The sequence below is a fragment of the Drosophila teissieri genome, chromosome 2R (assembly GCF_016746235.2).
Source record: "Drosophila teissieri strain GT53w chromosome 2R, Prin_Dtei_1.1, whole genome shotgun sequence".
NCBI lineage: Eukaryota > Metazoa > Arthropoda > Insecta > Diptera > Drosophilidae > Drosophila > Drosophila teissieri.
Genome location: NC_053030.1, coordinates 911,259 through 925,583, shown reverse-complemented (window position 1 = coordinate 925,583; position 14,325 = coordinate 911,259). Strand labels below are relative to the sequence as shown.

At 37.5% G+C, this 14,325-nt stretch overlaps 1 protein-coding gene across 4 annotated transcripts; it reads left to right on the top strand.

The window, feature by feature from the left end:
• Window positions 1–1,007: 1,007 nt before the first annotated feature.
• Window positions 1,008–9,330, top strand: LOC122613353 (guanine nucleotide-binding protein subunit alpha homolog). Of its 4 annotated transcripts, XR_006325682.1 has the most exons (8): window positions 1,011–1,729; window positions 5,477–5,615; window positions 5,677–5,882; window positions 5,935–6,066; window positions 6,122–6,261; window positions 6,310–8,701; window positions 8,759–8,969; window positions 9,058–9,330. XR_006325682.1 is itself a non-coding variant. In XM_043787487.1 (6 exons), the coding sequence occupies exons 1-6, from the start codon at window positions 1,334–1,336 to the stop codon at window positions 6,668–6,670; spliced, it is 1,374 nt and encodes a 457-aa protein (XP_043643422.1). In that variant the 5' UTR covers window positions 1,011–1,333; the 3' UTR covers window positions 6,671–9,330. The 4 variants fall into 4 exon arrangements, 2 of the variants coding, with proteins under 2 accessions (XP_043643423.1, XP_043643422.1); XR_006325681.1 differs by having other exon boundaries at window positions 8,759–9,330; XM_043787487.1 differs by having other exon boundaries at window positions 6,310–9,330.
• Window positions 9,331–14,325: the final 4,995 nt, after the last annotated feature.

The following is a 14,325-nucleotide window of genomic DNA, read 5'->3' as shown; positions in this document are numbered from 1 at the left end:
GAAATGAGCAAAAGTCTCCTCCTATGAGTACTAACCATAAAAACGACCCTTATTTATGTTGATTTTTGTATAAATTGTCTGCATTTCACAACATGGAAGTTAAAGTTATTGCTAACGATATAAAATGTTAATTTATTAATAGCTTTTATAGAAATGTGTTACTCGGATAATTGTGTGTGTTTTCCTTGTTGTTAAACGAATAATCAACTATTGAAAAGAAGTAAAGCCCTCCATGTCTCCAGTGTGTTTTTAAATTTGTAACTGTTGAGAGTAAGAAGAAGAGTAAGAAGAAGACGCATAACATCTACATACATTTTTATACATGTATCGGTTCTATAACATATGCATATATATATACGATTTTTGCTTTAACAAAACGTTTTCACTTCATTAACTTAACATATGCGGAGTTTCCACTTATGGTATTTAACCATCATTTTTCAGATTCTCAAAAGTATCAGTCAGATAAGACGTTGTCAAAATATAGTTGTCAATTTGGTGTTTGCAAACAAATTTTTCCAACTAAAATACCTGTTCAAATATGCTGCCCCTGTACTTGGTCGTTTGCGTGAACAATATATTAACAATTGTTTTATAATTTTAATAGACTTCGGAAGTAAAAAATGTGTGTTTTTAGCTCAAAAATGTATTTTACATTGTTTGTGTAAAAATAAAGAAAAGCCAAAAATGTAATATTAAACTTAGACTTCCTTACTTTGGCAGACTTTGGCATAGGATAGATTTTATAAATTGTACTTCTGGAACAACCGATTTGTTATATTTCCATTTTGTTTTTTAAAGTTTATAATTTTTAATTTGGTTCCGATTTGACCGATCTGAGTAGAACTAATTATTAATTGAATTGGAGGATCATATTATGAAACCTCTACGTTTTCCAACAGGCAAGTGCTTTGTGGGGACAGGTTATAACACATAATGTATATATTCGATATACAGGCATATATTTAAAATCACCGCAGCAAATATATTTACAATCGTATTCGGAAAGAAACGGTAATGTAATGGCCGACATTGTAATAATCTTATAACGTTCACATTCACCGTCCTTTTGGTGTTTATTTCGGAATTTTTGCGTTTAGTTGTGATGCCATGTAGAAATATAATGCTAACATTTGTGGCACCGGCTTTGAGATGGCAGTATCGCCTTTTCTACTATTAAACCCCTACGCTTTCAATATGATCAATTTAGAAAGTGCTTGTACATTTGCTAAATCCAGAAATTATAAGGAAAGCTGTAGTGTATCGAGTGTACGACGCATTGGTGTTCGTGTGTGTATATAGAGTGCGAGCATCAGGCGTTGGCTTGCCAACGATGTCTGGCATTACATTAACTAAATTAACTCAAGGACGAATTTCCATTCCAAACAACAATGTCATCACGTACGGCGTCGAAAACAGCATAGACAGTGACACGCTGAGTGGTACTCTGACTCATCTTATGGAAGAGCATCGCACGCGGGTGGGAGCGGTAACTGGACCAGAAGCAGCTACCACGTCTACAGACGGACTAATATCGAATGGAACAGAGCGATTGCGACTTCAAGGAAGTCGGCTTCAGAACTCTCGCTTTGCTTGCTTTCGATGTTGCGGAAACATTATCACTTATCTAGTAAGGCTGCGTAGTACACCTGAGGAGCTGGATCAGCGTTACAAGTCCAAGGAGATTGATAAGTTCCTGGAAAAAGAAAAACACACATTTCGGCGTCAGGTGAGGTGATCTAAGGATATAGCTTTTTATATCCTTGCCGTTGGTATTTTATTTAAAAGGTAACCACGAAGTGAGTAAGAGATATTCGACACGAATTAGGTATATGCATGTTAATGTTTGAACAAATTTTATATGTTTTGTTTTGAATGTAATGTCAATACTCAGTTAAGAGCAAATATCTCGAAAAAGGCACTGTCAAAAGTGAAGTCCTTTTTTGACTAGACATTCTAGGATGGTTATATGTATTATTAATCAGCAGAACCAGCCACGTTGATCAAGCAGTCAAAATAATTGTGCCCACAGATTGTCATAAACAACAATTAAAAAAAAACATCTGTTGCAACGTTAAAAATTTTTTTTTTGAATTATAAACTACTTACATGTCAACTACTATGTATATGATAATTTTAGTTTAGTATTTTGTTGTATATCCTTGGTTTTTATTAAAGGACGCTTAGCTCCTTTGCATAGAAGCAACTAAATTCTGGCATTTCTTCACAGGAATAGGGTTCGAGGACCTTTGTAAGTCCGCAAAATGTTAAAGATAATCACTTGCTTGTATTTCTCCCATCGTCTCCCGCATCAAATTAATTTCAATTGGATTGAGATCGGGTGACTGCGGGCCACTCCATGACATCAACTGGATTGGTGGTACTGATTGGCAAGTTTACTTGTATGTTTTAGATCATTGTCCTCTTAGAACGGCGAAACAAGTGTAGTGTCCTCTAGGGCATATGGGAGCATCACCTTGTCAAAACATTTTATGTATAGATAACGATCCGTGATGGTTTTGACCATAAATACTGGCTCAACTCAATAATATAATATGGTGGTCACTCTTTTCAAAAATAACTATTCTGGTTTTAACTGACCCCAAAATATTCCTCCACTTCTCCAAGGGCCAATACAAGTTTTTGCGATGCAGTAGGCCCGAAAGGCAGAATTCTTGACTGTCCTAAGCAATGACCTAACCTTTTGGGCCAATCACGAGTTACAATTGTTTGTTCATATTTAATTTCGTATCTAACCATAGTAGAAGAGAACCCAATAATATTTTGCACTTTAACATAAGTTTTTTCAACAGAAATCGGGTTTTTAATAATATTAGTCCCCCGGCATTACAGTGTATGTCTCTCCCCATGTAGTCAGGACTGAATGTAGAAAAAATGGTAGAAACTATTTAAAAACTCCAAAGAGTATTGTAAAATACCACAATCTTTGTTTAAAAGTGATTTAAATGAATATTTATATAAATGAATAAAAAGGAAGAAGAGAACCAAACATAACTTCATATTCTTTAAGAGCATGTTTTTATAGTTACATAAGTTATGGGGATTTATTGTTTGGGTTTATTTAGTTTACTTGGGACTTTGGGACAGACAGCCAATATCTATTAAATGTCTTGGATTTTAACCAGTGCCCCAAACAGCTTCAATTTTCTACTTTTGCCACTATAACGATTTTTCTCGGATACGGACAAGTTTTAAAGTGTGTCAGCCGAATATTTCTTTTACGACTTATCAAGGTTGCCACATGAAACACTTCATGTTCTCTCTCATTCCAAAGCACCCTGTTTTAGACTGACTGTTCGGTGATAAGCAAAACAATATCTGGTGCACAAATATTTTTTTAATTAAATTCATAAAACACACAATACAAATATTACTTCTTCCCTTATAATACAACCTGCAATATGAAAGAATATGGAAAGTTGCATGCACTAAGTTTTAAAATTGAGAAACTAGTTTGCTTATAAACGGACACACAAACATGGCTATTTCGATTCGCTTGTTTATTCTGATCAATAATATATACATTATATGTGGCAAAGGTCACCTGCGTTTAAAACATCTGACTGAAATCAAAACACCCCCTCCAATAATATAAGTATCGCCTTATTTAAACCGAAATAAAGTTATGTACTCAATACCTACCGTTATTTGAAAAACATTTTGACTAAGCCCACTTTATAATGCCTAAATCTTTCACATTGTAAAAGCTGTTGAAAACGTGCTTATGGTGCTTTGTTTTGCCCATCAATATCCATCTATATAAAAACTTTATATATTAGTGAAAAAACATCAAGAAAGAAAGTAACCGTCACTGTTTTGAGCAAGTGTGCATTCTCGGAAACAGTCGCTTTGCTGCTTGCATACCCTCGCAGAGAGTGGTATCTGATATTTGAAGTTTTCGATAATAGCGATCGCTTTTGGTTTTATTGATTCCCGCTAAAGCAAAAAGTATTTTTTTTGTTTAACAAAATCAAACTGATCCAAATGAACTTATTTCGGGCACCTTAGACATGCGATCCATATTCAAAAGTTGGAATAGAATATTGGTTAACATACATACGGATCATTGAATTACTTTAATCACATTTAAATGTTACCATCACCCTTATTAACCTTGGATAAAATATCTGAAACTGCAGTTGTGTGTTCTAAAGAACGCAAGGAATTATTTCCAGCCGAAAGAGATATTAATGTATTAATTTTTGAATATTAAGGACTGTGGGCCTACACAGTTTTAAATATAAAAACCAAAAAGTGAACATGCGCTTTATTTTGATTTAAATTTTAGATTTGCTATTTCAAACAAAAAAAAAAGTCATAGATATAAAAAGTCTTTATCGTCACGGGGTTAAGCAGTTAATGGCGTTGGAAGATTAGTTTTTTTAAATTTGTTTAAATTGATTTTAGGACACCAAATTGAGGTTTTGTTGCTGCCGGGCAAAGGTTTTTTAAAAATATGGTATAAAGAAATGTTGCTGCTATTCTGGTAAATATAAAATTTGTAAATTAGTCAAATTTTGTTTTATCTTTGTTGCAGGTAGTTAAGGAAGCATTTCCTGCCCTGTAAGAAAAAAATGTTAAATTTCTTTGGCTAGTGCCTAAGACAAACTATGTAGCGGACATCGTTCTCTCTTGTTTTTGATTTTATGGTTTTTCTTGCCAATTTCTATAGATATTTTAAAAAAATTGTCATTTCTTGTACACATATGTACATATACGTATATTCGACGGACTTAAGTTTTTCCTCAGTCTTTACTTTTATTTCCAAATCCAGTTAATTTGTTTACTAATTAAGTCATTCAACCACCTCATTAGCAATATTTACATGTATGAAGCGAACCAAGTGGGATAATTCAAACATTATTAACTAACAACTAAAGGTATTATTTTTAGAAGTTTAAATAATCCCAAAACTAATAACTGATACAACTAAATTAAAAAGAGTTCTTAAGGTGGAAATATTCAGAGGCCGAGAGAAAGTCTTTTGCAGTAGCTTTTTAGGGATATGAAGGCAATTCTTTTTATATCCCTATAATATTTATTTAGAGTAATGCCTAAGGCAAAAACAAAAATATTTTTTTTTGTAAAGTGAAAGTTCTATTTCCAAGGGTCATATCGCCGCTGACATTATAATTTGTGTAAGTGATGCTGGCCGCAATTTTAATATAAAGTTAAAGTCATGGAAAGACTGGCTCGGCGCCATTAACTTCCGGAAGGCATATCCTCCACAATATCGAGAATTAGCTTTTAAAAGTTTGACACAATATTCTCAGGCAATATTCATACCGGATTAAAACATTAAAAAATTATTTAATTATGAAATTTTATACACCTATCTCCATGAATCCAGGTATTGTGAGGAAATTTGATTGGTTTTAATATTCTTACTTTTGCAAGCCTTGCTAAACAAATATATATTATTAACGCTTGAATACAACACAAAACTCGGTTGTAGGTAAAACTGCTGCTTTTAGGTGCTGGAGAATCTGGAAAGTCAACTTTTCTTAAACAGATGCGAATTATTCATGGGGTTAACTTTGATTATGAACTGCTGCTGGAATACCAAAGTGTCATATACCAAAACGTTATACGAGGTACGTAGTTAATTATAAAATTCACCAAAGGAGATTTTGTCTAAGTAAACTAACCTTTAAGGTATGCAAGTCTTATTGGACGCTCGCGAAAAGCTAAACATTGCGTGGGGAAGTGACGGCAGAGAACAGGATGCTTATTATGCCAAATTGATGGAATGTAGTTCACTAGACCTACCCAAGTTTATGGAGTATGCACCACCAATAAGCCGACTGTGGCAAGATCGCGGCATTAGAAGAGCTTTTGAAAGAAGACGAGAATTTCAAATTGTAAGCTTTTTTGCATCGCAAATTGTTTAAACTTTTACAATAATATTTTTAGAGCGATTCTGTTAGCTATTTCCTAGACGAGATTGAACGGCTAGCTACACCAGATTATGTGCCAACGCACAAAGATATTTTGCATTGCCGGAAGGCAACTAAAGGGGTTTATGAGTTTTGTGTGAAAGTTCAGGTGTGTGAATTAAATAATGACATAAAGTTACCTCTAAAGACTGGGTTATTTTTAGAACATTCCATTTGTGTTCGTCGATGTTGGTGGTCAGCGAACTCAACGTCAAAAATGGACAAGATGTTTTGATAGCTCCGTAACGTCCATTATATTTCTCGTATCTAGTTCGGAGTTTGATCAAGTTCTTGCGGAAGACAGGTAAATTATAATCAATTAACGATTAATAATTAACGAATATCGTTACAGAAAAACCAATCGTCTCGAAGAGTCAAAGAATATATTTGATACAATTGTCAACAATGCGACATTTAAAGGAATATCAATTATTTTATTTCTGAACAAAACAGACTTGCTTGAACAAAAAGTTCGTAATCCTGAGACTGATATTCGCTGGTACTATCCACATTTCAACGGAAATCCACACTCAGTTTTAGATGTTCAGAACTTCATACTACAAATGTTTATGAGCGTTCGTCGCAGTAGCAGCATAAGTAGGATCTATCATCACTTTACCACAGCCATAGATACACGTAATATTAATGTTGTATTTAATTCTGTTAAGGACACAATACTTCAGCGTAACCTTAATGCTCTTATGCTTCAATAGAAACCACCATTCTTACAAACAAATTTAAGATATTTAAGAATTTGTAGTTATTTTAAACGACCCATAAACAGAATTTTGTAATCCTGAGGCTGACACTTGCTGGAGCTATTCTCAATGGGAAGTACACCCGTTTGGGGTTTCCAATGCCTAAGATACGTGAAATTAAGCTTCTTTTGGTAACTATGGTAAATAACTATATATAAAATTAAAAAAAAAGAGACTACAGCATTTTTATGTGCATTTAGACCTATTCAAACCCATCGGCAAACTTAGTTATCGTGGTATTTGTGATATAATAATATAAATAACAACTTTTTAGCATATGCATATGCATTTAATATGGTCGATTTTTTGATTTATATTAATATTATCGATATATTGAAACGGATATTAGCAAGATAGCATGTTATAGTCGAGTTCCCGGACTATCAGATACCCTTTACTCAGATAGTGGAAGTGCGAACAAGAAATTACAACATATTCTAGAATATCGGTAAAAACTATGGAAAAAATATAAAAAAATTAAATCATAATTTAAAAATTTTCCATAAGCAAACAAATTTTTGGCAAACCGATAGCAATTTCCATGACTAAGAAACAACTTTAAAAATCTCATAACATTTTTCAAAAGTGTAAGCGTGGCAGCTTTTGGCGGCTTGTAAGCGTGGCAGAAAGTTTTTTGTTAAATCGATAGGAATTAAAAAATGTGTAAAAATATAAAAACTTTTTTCAGATGTGCGGTCGTGGCAGTTATGGTAGGTTTGTGGGCGTGGCAAAAAGTTCTTTGGCATATTGATAGAACTTTACAAGACTAATAAAAATCAAAAAATATCAAATTATTTTTCAAAAGTGTGGGCGTAACAGTTTTGGGCGGTTTGTGGGCGTAGAGTAGGCGTGGCAACATGGGTCAACAAACTTGCGTTGCGTCTATGTTTCTAGAATCTGTATGCTCAATACCAACCTAGCTTTTTTAGATCTCGACGTTCATATGGAAGGACAGGGCCGAATCGATTCGTACTGATCAAGAATATATATACTTTCTACCTGTTATCACGAATCTAGTATACCCTTTTATTCTACGAATAACGAGTATACAAATTAGATTTTTAAGTATTTTGCGTGAATCATCGTTTTGAGGCATCTGCCAGTCACCAATGTACGTTAAATTATCAAATTAGCATAAATATTCTTGAAGAAGTTTTAAAAGTAACATGGAATTCTTGTTGACATTTCCACCCCTAAAAAGTGCCTTATACGCTATAAACTACGGAATGCATATCTGAGAAAGAGCAAGTTTTTTTATACATCCCAATAAAATAATGTACCCATTCTACAGAAAATATGAAATTTAAAAATTACATTTTGATTAAATGAGGAATAGCCTCACGTTCCCTCGTATCCGAAACAGTATTTTTTGTAGAGAGCTGCAATTGTTGTTAACTTTGTAAAGATATACTTACTTGTTCACTAACTTGGTATTTAATAAAAGTGTTGCTTGTTTGCATACAAATATTAAAACATAAATTTAAAAATTAAACGAAATAATATTAGAGTACATTTAAATTTAATTATTTTTTTTGCTTTTAACAGAAATTATGTTTTCCTTTATATTTTCTTTTAGTTTCCTTTATAATGGGTTAGCATTGCCCTGTATTTGTTTTAGTTTTATAGCGATGATTTTTTTCATGGCCAATTACAATCGCCATTACAAACCGCAAACCATTACAAATTGCAAACGCACATTGAACTCTTCGGACAGATACAGTTGCGGTCAAAATAATAGTAGTGCCGGTGAAGCAACACGTTATTTCTCATTATTTCCTCTATGCCTTCACATATTCAAATAATTTTTTCACACAAGTGACGTTAATTCTTTGCTCTCTAAGAACGTAAAGTTATTTTCGGTTCTCTCTTCGTTTTACATTCTTTTTCGGCTTTAATTGCAAGGATGCACTTGTTTGACCCAGTCAAAATAATAGTAGTGCCAGCTAAATTGACAAGAATAATTAAATTTAATCGCTTTTTAGCCAGGTTTGTGGTATTTTACAATACTCTTGCGTGTTTTTTAACAGTTTCTATCATTTTTAGACTCTTCTTTGAAATTAGGTACAGAATATATGGGGCGTGGCAAACACTGTAATGCCGAGAGGCGGTAACTCATTAAAAAACTGATTTTTTCTGGAAAGACTTATGTCAGGGTGCAAAATATTATCGGATGCTCTTCTACAATGATTAGAAATGCAATCAAATATGAACCAACAAATGAAACTCGTGGTCGGTTCAAGTTATTGACCAAAAGGTCAGTAGATCGCTTAACAAGACAGGCAAGAAGCAATCCTTTCGGGTCCACTGCAGCCCTAAAAAAAATCTTGTAAAATTAATTTTAGTTTGGAAACAATAAGATGTCTCGGAGATGAAAACCTCATTTCAAGAAGTCCACGAAAAGTGCCGTTACTAACAAAAAAACATGCAGCAAGTTATGCAACATTCCGTTTGAAGTTTGCAAGAAAGCACTTGAATTGGCCTTTGGAGAAGTGGAGGAATATTTTGTGGTCGGATGAGTCCAAGATAGTTTTGTTTGGAGGCCATGGCTCTCGGGAGTTTGTTAGACGACCACCCTTATCTGACTTTTTCCCGAAATATACATTAAAAACGGTTAAGCACGGTGGTTCAGCGATTATGATTTGGGCGAGTTTTTCGTATTATGGAGTTGGGCCAGTGTATTGGGTAAAATACATCATGGATCGTTATTTATATGTAAAAATTTTAAACGAGATGATGCTCCTATATGCCTTCGAGGACATGCCACTTGTTTGGACTTTTCAACAGGACATTGATCCAATACATACAAGTAAACTCGCCAAAGAGTGGTTCGCAGCCCATCAAGTCGAAGTCATACAGTGGCCCGCAGAGTCACCCGATCTCAATCCAAGTGAGAATTTGTGGTGTGACGTTAAGAGAGCAATCTCAGAAATAAAACCGAGTAATAGCTTTAAACTCTGGAAAGCTGTACAAAGGTCATGGGACTCTGTTCCTGTGCAAAGATGCCAGAATTTAGTTGATTCCAGGCATAAGCGCTGTGCGTCTGTTATAGCCAACAAAGGCTATTCAACAAAATACTAAAATAAACATTAAATATAGGGCTATTACATAGTTTTTATCATTTAAACTTAAAATGTTTTATTTGGCTGTGATGCTGTTTGAAAAAATGCACTACTATTATTTTGACCGATCAAATTTAGGTCCATTTTAACATTTTCATTTCTTTCTGAAAAGTCATGCATTTTTCAAAGTCAATTTTCATTATTATCACCTACTATGAGTTAACTTTCATTGAAAATTAAAAAAAAATTTCTGAACACGTTTTGAAAGGTGTTTTTTTGGATTGTTTGAAAACCTCTGTGGGCACTACTATTATTTTGACTGCAGCTGTATGTCGATAGTCGGCTGCAACAGCAAATGGAGTAGGTGACCCTGCACGTATTTACATACGTTCAACATTATCTATAACAAGCAGAAAGTTAATTTTTCGTCGTCCCCTGTCCCCTTTTATTTAATCCATTGTTTCTTTGTTCGATATAATGAATTTTGATTTTACCACTTTAAAAAATGTCTCTAGTTTAGCGGAAAACCAGCTCGTTAGGTTCTTAAAGTTCGAGCCATGAATTTTGTGTGCGTGTAAAAATTATACCCATCTGCAAAATAGCTTGATGTAAACATGATTGGTTATTCTCAGGCAGATAGAGCACTGCGCCAACCAGGAGGATGATAACGAGGAGAAAGTGTTTTTTACCTTTTAGGAGCATAGGTTTGTGACCACCAGCCTAGAGAACCATTTCATCGAGCCTTTTGAAAGAGTTAGTGTTCAAGGACAACCGGTATCCCATGTCTCCGGCGAATCAGAAGGTAATTGAGAACGCAACGACAAGAAAGCCCGAAAAGTGCACACGAAGCCAGGACACGAAATCTTCCGCAGGAACTACGTGCTGAGTGAGTCATATGGTCTCTTAATGCCAAGTTGCTGAAAGCGAGCGTAATACTTGGCGCGAAGTGTAACGCGCCAAGGACATCCGGTTGTAATCTGCAAGCGGAAAAACAAAGTATACAAAATCAAGACCTCGATCAGAAATAAGAGTAAGCGAATTAAACGGCGAGCTGCTTGGCAGGCACAAGATAAGCTTCGGGTCATCCCCGCTATAGTTTTAAATTACCTCGAGAGCGCTAATGCAAGAACTTTGTGCAGAGTGATTTTTTGATCTTTCAACGTTAAGTTCGTCCGTAAATAATTCCGGTTCGCTTAATGATTATATTTAAATGGAAAAATTCGTGCCGAAGCCGGTGAAGTAAGCAGCACTACTGCAAGTAAAAAAACATGGACGAAGCGAAGGAGAAGACTGAGTCCTAAAGCCTGTCGGCACAAGATGGGGAGAAGTTAGAAAAGGTCAAGAATAAATGTCTATCGTGAAGATGCATGCTTTCCAGTAGTAGTAGGAGCTCGAGTCTTCAAGGATCAACCCTATCCCATTTTGTTACGTCGACGTATTAGTGCCCGTGTCCTGGGTAAGGACTAAGGCCGAGGGAGGGGCTCCCGATGTTGAGGCACCAGGTTGCCAACGTAAGCTCGTCGATTTTGGGTCGTCGGATCTTGGTAAGCCCCTCGAATCTCCAACATAATAAGAATAAATATTATAAGTGCCAGTAAAAGTTCGTACAGTTCGTCAGTCAGCAGACCTCACAGCCCACCAAGCTTAGATTCGGCCACATTCCCTCCCCTTCATGCGTTCGCATGCCTGATGGATCGTCTGGGGCCGCGCAATACGATCCCCTTTTTTCAAGGTTGTTCGTCAAACGTTATGTTATCGTTTTTGACCTTCTCCACTTCTTGCGTCTCTTTTCGAAATTTTTACCTACTCATTTTGTTGTAGTTAAAATAAAAGCATAACTTTATTGATTAATAAATTGTTGGCTAGTGCCATGTGTAATACAAAAACAAGAGAGAACGCTATAGTCGAGTTCCCCGACTATCTGATACTCGTTACTGAGCTAGTGGAAGTGCGTAGGAGAAATTTCAACACTGACAGTGTTTAGCGGTTTGTGGGCGTTGTAGTGGGCGTGGCAACATGAATCGACAAACTTGCGCTGCGTCTATGTCTCAGCATGATGAGTCTGCATTTTGAATCTCAACTTTCTAGCTTTTATAGTTTCTGAGATCTCGACGTTCATACGGGCGGACGGACAGACGGACATAGCCATATCGACTCAACTATTGATCCTGATCAAGAATATATATACTTTATATAGTCGGAAACGCCTTCTTCTGCCTGTTACATACTTTTCAACGAGTCTAGTATAACCTTTTACTCTACGAGTAACGGGTATAATGAAAGGCTAGCATACTAAGATTATGAGAAGTTGACTATAATTGTTTTTAGCGGGGAGTATCGAATTTTTCATCGGACAACGGTGCGCACGTCAACAAAAATTGTTGGCTATTCACGACTTCAAACGTCGCTCTGAGGGCTTTGGTCTTTGCATATAAATAACAAGGAGAATACTCGCCGCTTAAACAATTTTGAACGTTAAACATTCAATGTCTATTAATGAAATATTGCCTGGAAGAGGCTAACAATAAAGTATTTTCTTTTAACCGGACACCCTTCGGTTATCATTATTACAAAAATATACGTATATTTACTAAGCGTATAAAAATAAAAATGGCACTAGAATATATGCATATATAAGGATATAAGAAAACACGGGAACAGTGTTCCGTCAAACTTACCCCACTTTCATCCGGAGCGATGAGGTCTCGACGCGTTGGATCCTGGATGTTGCTATTTATATGTATACTGATGGAATTATACATACACTAAGTAAAGGTCATCTATATAGATATGTATATATATGTATACGTTTGAACGAATGTTTTCGGCCGCTACCCGATTCTCAGATTACTTGAATTGTGCACTTGTTTCACTTCACTGCTGTTATTTTGACTTTGTTGATATCCACATAAAAAAAAAATGCACCGGTTCACTTATTCATTGTTTATTTGTTTGGCCGGCTTTTATGTTATGTTCGCTAGTAGGCGAGTGAGTTTTCATTGACGGATTGTTTTTTGTCCGATACACTGCTCATATCTGTTAAGCGGACTCCGTTTCCCGCGCTATGCACTGTTGGTGTTGCGGAATACTGCATACGATTCGTTCCAGGGTGTGGTGATGATCCCGACGCCGCTGCACTGATCGTTTGTAAATCCTTAATAGTTTTAATAGGGCCAGCAACACTAATATCACGGCGATGAACTCAAGGGTATGTTGCACACCTAATATCTCATCTTTGTGGTCGATGACTTTTATAGTGTTGATCACGTTGGCGGTGTTGTATGATGCCTTGGACTCCTTGCCGCCCATCTTGAGTATTCCTTATGTTGGTCCTTGATCCTTCCAGTCGAAGTCCTGGTGTCCTGAGGGTTGGTGTAGAATTGAGTCCTCGCTTCTCTCGGCACTTTTCTTTATATCTCGAAAAGGGAATCTCGAGAATTGAGTCCAGACTACTGACTCTTGAGTATTGCCTCTTCAGTATTGGCTCTCGAGAGCTGACTCTACAGTCTTGACTACTTTATGGGTGAGCCACGGTCTTTTTATTCCGGCTTAGAACTTTTTCTGAGATTCCCCCTGGAAGCGGTCTAGGTGTTCCCACCTAGGAGTCATATTTCTAGATTTTCCCTATTTTGGGAGTTAACTTCGGCGAACTTTGTCCGTAACTAGGTTTTTTTCTGCGAGCTTGGTGAGCTTGGAGAGCGCGAGCTCGGATGAGAGCGAGAGCGTAAGTGCTGACAAGAGGGGCGAGCGCGGACGAGAGCGAATGCTCTGTGCGCAGAGGCCATACAGTGGCCCCTCACATTAACATTCCACCCCCCCTTGCAATCACCCGGGTTGCATCATGGTTCTTGCTATGGCTGGTGGCAGGCTCCGGACACGACCCATCCGAAAACGGTGCTCTGGGCCACCAGCAGTCCGTCCTGGATCTTCAGGAAGCCTGGCTGCATAACTCGCGGATATAGGTCCGCTCCCAGGACCACGGAGATCGTTGCGGGTAGGTAGAAACGCTCGTCGGCCAAGGAAATGTCCCGGAAGTGGGCCCGCACTGTCTCGCTCAGCTCCCAGATTGGAGTGCGAATGCGCACGTGGGGCTCGACCTTGAAAACCAGCTCGAACCGGACGCTGTTGTCCCGTTTGGAGCTCACGGTGGCCGAGCAAACCTGCTCATCCCCAACTCTGGTCGTTGGCAGTTTGAACGCTGTCGCCAGCGACGCTTCGATGCAGCTCGTAGACGTGCACGGGTCGATGAGCGCCGCCGTGTCGAAGACCTGAGTCCCGGTATTAATTGCAGTCGGTAGCAGGTTGACGCTATGTCGCTGTAACAGGGACGACAGCGATGGAGCGGAGGATGCGCTCGGCGGGCTACTCGGACGCGCGGCGGAAAACTGCCTAGGCGCAACAGACGCACCCTCATGAGAGGCCGAGGAACGCCGTGGTGAGGCGGACGAGGGCCGCGGAGCGGCTGAAAGACGTCGGGAAGCGTCGTGGAGCGGCGGACGAGAGCCGAGGAGCGGCCGGGGCCCACCGTTCCGCGGGCTGTGGCTCTGCGGC